Here is a 3,625-nt window from a genome sequence, read left to right on the forward strand (position 1 = left end):
TCAGAAGGTAATAACCACAGAAATAGTGAACTGTAAAGTAGAATCATGATCTAAATATTTAGATTACACGTGAAAAAAATACCCATTAAGGCAGCACAATTTTGGCCAAATGCCCAAAGGTGATTCTTTTAAGATTCCGAGTATCAGGTTTTCAAAGAACATTGTATGAGAACATTATATTATTATTCATTCAAAATATTCCCTTCTGCACATATGACTGCTCGACCTTTCATGTAAAATGAGCTTGGCAGAGGCATTATATCTCCAAAGCTCCCGTACATAAAAAACAATTGCGGGGTGTCAAGTTTAAAACGTCTAAAAGCACAGACCTGTTTTGTGGACCGCGACTTGGGGCTGCAGGAGTTGGTTAAGGAGTGTCCGCTGTCTCTCGTTCTCCTCTTTGTATTCGGCGATCGTTTTCTCCAAAAGCTCAAATATTTCGTCCGCCGCCGCATTCAGGCGCTGCTGCACCAGCTCTCTCAGCTGCACCGACTCCCCGCTCATTTTACCGCGTGTTCTGCTTCAGACCCAAGCGCGAGACGACCCAAATAACAACAACACTGTCCTAAAACCTTTCGCGAATGAAGCATTAATCTGTTTATGACGCCATTTTGGAAAACAAAGTATCCACAAAATACACTTCCGTAATCGTCACTTCCGGTTTGCTTTCAAGACAAAATGCTTCTTCTTCTTCTTGCATTAAATACCTCATAAAAACATTTGCCTGACTATGAAGCAACACCAAAGACACAATTGAATATAAACGAATTTAAATAGGACTAAACTAATCAAGGACTAATCTCTGTGTTAATGTACAAGCCCACGAATGAAAGACTGAATAAGTTTAACGATCAATAAAAACAAAATTGAAAAGAACCTCGAGGACCCCAATGTAGTGTGTGTGAGTCAGTGGTGGTGACCGGAGGGCCAGTTGGCACAGATTGGCAGCCTTGCTACTGTCAGTCTACCTCACCAAAGGGCAGTTGTGGCTACAATAGTGGCTTACCACCACCGAGTATGGAGTGAAACAAACTGCCATACACTGCAAGTCAAGTATAATATTAGAACATTTGTACTTAACCTTCTCTTCTTTCTGTCAGACTTTAGCTTATTAGTCCTACAATAATAGCCCAGTGCGCACTGAGCTGACTCTGAGCTGACTCTTCTCCATATTTACACTGCACTCTCTTGCTGACCATCATCTCAACTTTACTTCACTATAATCTGAGCCTTACTCGATTTGGCGGGTAGTAGATTAGCAGGTTCCTGTGCTATTTGAGGCTGTAAAAAGTCTAAAATTATTCTAGCCTTTGCAGCGCTATCCCACAACACTATGTGAAGTACAAGACTAAACTGGGTGTAAGCCGTATCCAAATCAGAAAATGTAAATAAAATTATATCTAATCAAAATTATTATAGGCTAAATGACTCTGAGTACCACCTGAAGAAGCCCATGTACCAATCGGGAATCACTATATTACATCTTTCAGATATAATACATTTTCTCCATTACCTGTGTGTGGATACAGGTGTTACTAATGTTATTATGTAATAGTCATGAGGTTTTCTTGTCTTTGATATATAATTCATGGGTAACAAATGTAGATTTTTTTAATTTAAGACATGTAGCCTACATGATATCAGTAAGGAAGCCAGTAAAAAATACAGTAGATACAATAGCTATGTTAATGCTGTGGGGTGTGTGCATTGTGAATTCTATGTATTATCAAAATACAGGATCACTGTCTCCTGTTCCCACGAAAGAGAATGATTGCCACATTCTTCATATCATCAATTATAGATCTTTCACTAACAAATGATTATTATTTTCCCAGGAGCCGATCTCCATGCCACAGATTCCACTAAGGGAAAGTGTGCTCAGGAGTGGGCCCTCAAAACCGGTCGCTACCAGACGCTCCAGCGCTTCCGCCGTCTGACATTGAGATCGAAAGCTGAACAATTCTGTGAAAGCTTCGTCCCAGAGTGGCCGGATTTGAAGGAGAAAGTAGCTAAAGCGATGGCTGAAAAAAGCACAACGCAAAGACTCACCCAAAGCTTCAAGAGCACTTTTGGATTCAGGCTCCCTCGTGACCCAGCAGACAATGGAGTATTGGACCATATGGTTAGGATCACAACTAGTCTCCACAGTCCGCTGGTTACCACTGGTTGTCGACCGCTTTGCCCGACAAGCCCTCCTCAAGCGGGGAAAAAGCGGCTGACCGTGCCTGATCTGGTGAAAAAACACCCACAGAAAGATTTAGAAACAATGACAGTGTGCCATACAAACAGTTCTGCATCGCAAATGACCACGTCAGTTCAATCTGCAGAATCTATCGCCACTAAATGTTGTGCCAATGGGGAGAGGAGAGCCAGTATGCTTTCCATGGCATCCGATAAGGTCACTTCTACCTTCATCCCGCGCAGTATGGCACGAAGGAATAGCGTCTTCCCATCTGGGTGCATTCCAAACATTAGTGTGAGCAGGCCATCAGAGAACACGCCTAAAAAACAGAAGAAAAAGAAAAAGGATAAGAGTTGCCTGGAACCACCAATCTGGAAGTACAAGGAAGAAAGACTGGAGAAGAAGAGAGAGCAGAAGAGACAGGAGCAGCAACAACAGAAACAAGCGAATAAGGAGAAATCCAAACAAAAGGACAGTAAAATGAGCAAAAACTAGCTAGTCTATAATAATGGTACATATTTAGTGTAAATCAAATGCAGGCCAGGAGTGAGAGCTTCACTTTCTCTATCTGGACAACTGGTTAATGGGGATTTTGGGGGACTTTGATATGTCAAACCTGTTGGGGGTCAGGGTTTTTTATGCCAAATATCATTGTTTGCACCTTTTGTTCTTGTCTCACGGAAATGTATTTTTTTCATGTGTGTACTCCTGTCTGTGTAAAAGAGAAAAGTATGTCCAATGATACAGATCAAGTTAAATAGACACACATACTCCGCTAACTGTGTTGTGGTGTACTGGACCAAACTTACTACATTAGAGATGTCCTATTTACTAGCTATGCTTCCCCTAGTTACTCCAATTATGGAAAACTAAGACAGTGGTCATGTGTCTCAAATGTACAATATCTACCTCATTTTAGATGTGATGATTACTCAGTTTGATCAACATGCAGATAGTTCAAACAGAGTTGTAGGAGTTTATGTCTTCTACTGAACATTGAAGTACGTTTGTGTCAGAGTATGTTGTATGTACAAAGTAGATATATTTTAATGTCTATATTATTTTATTAAGTTGATTAGATAAACAAAAAAGACTGAATAAATTATCTTAGGTCCTTAAATGATGTGTCATTAAACATTTATAGTTTTATGTTTATTTCTTGCCTTGCCTCTTTCCTAGCCAACTTTTCCACTACATGCAAACTTACCACGTGTTACCTGAGCACATCACAAAACATTTCCTCCTACAAAATAAAACCACATTTGAGAGTTTAGAACAATATGCCTATTTGTATTTTAGCGCCTCGTTTCAACATGTGACTGTATTCATGCTAGTAATCCTAAAATCCAGTCTTCGGGCACATCATGGACCGTCCACCCGAGTTCAGAGGGGATTTGCTGCCCCCTAGCGGCTGGAGCTGGTGAGCGTTTTCTCTGACAGCCT

The 3,625-nt window shown here is 40.7% G+C and overlaps 2 protein-coding genes across 2 annotated transcripts in view; one reads left to right on the top strand and one right to left on the bottom strand.

The window, feature by feature from the left end:
* The window catches only part of LOC306979679 (uncharacterized protein), a 2,018-nt gene extending 1,402 nt beyond the window's left edge, over nucleotides 1-616 (bottom strand). Inside the window, exon 1 of the mRNA XM_079578759.1 lies at nucleotides 330-616. Coding sequence (XP_079434885.1) covers nucleotides 330-504 — 175 coding nt within the window. The 5' untranslated portion in view covers nucleotides 505-616. The remainder of the gene's footprint in view (nucleotides 1-329) is intronic.
* ankrd33ab (ankyrin repeat domain 33Ab) overlaps nucleotides 1-2,767 on the top strand; it is a 7,130-nt gene extending 4,363 nt beyond the window's left edge. Inside the window, exon 4 of the mRNA XM_079578768.1 lies at nucleotides 1,836-2,767. Coding sequence (XP_079434894.1) covers nucleotides 1,836-2,677 — 842 coding nt within the window. The 3' untranslated portion in view covers nucleotides 2,678-2,767. The remainder of the gene's footprint in view (nucleotides 1-1,835) is intronic.
* Nucleotides 2,768-3,625: the final 858 nt, after the last annotated feature.

This window comes from Gobius niger (genome assembly GCF_951799975.1).
Source record: "Gobius niger genome assembly, chromosome: 20".
Taxonomy (NCBI): domain Eukaryota; kingdom Metazoa; phylum Chordata; class Actinopteri; order Gobiiformes; family Gobiidae; genus Gobius; species Gobius niger.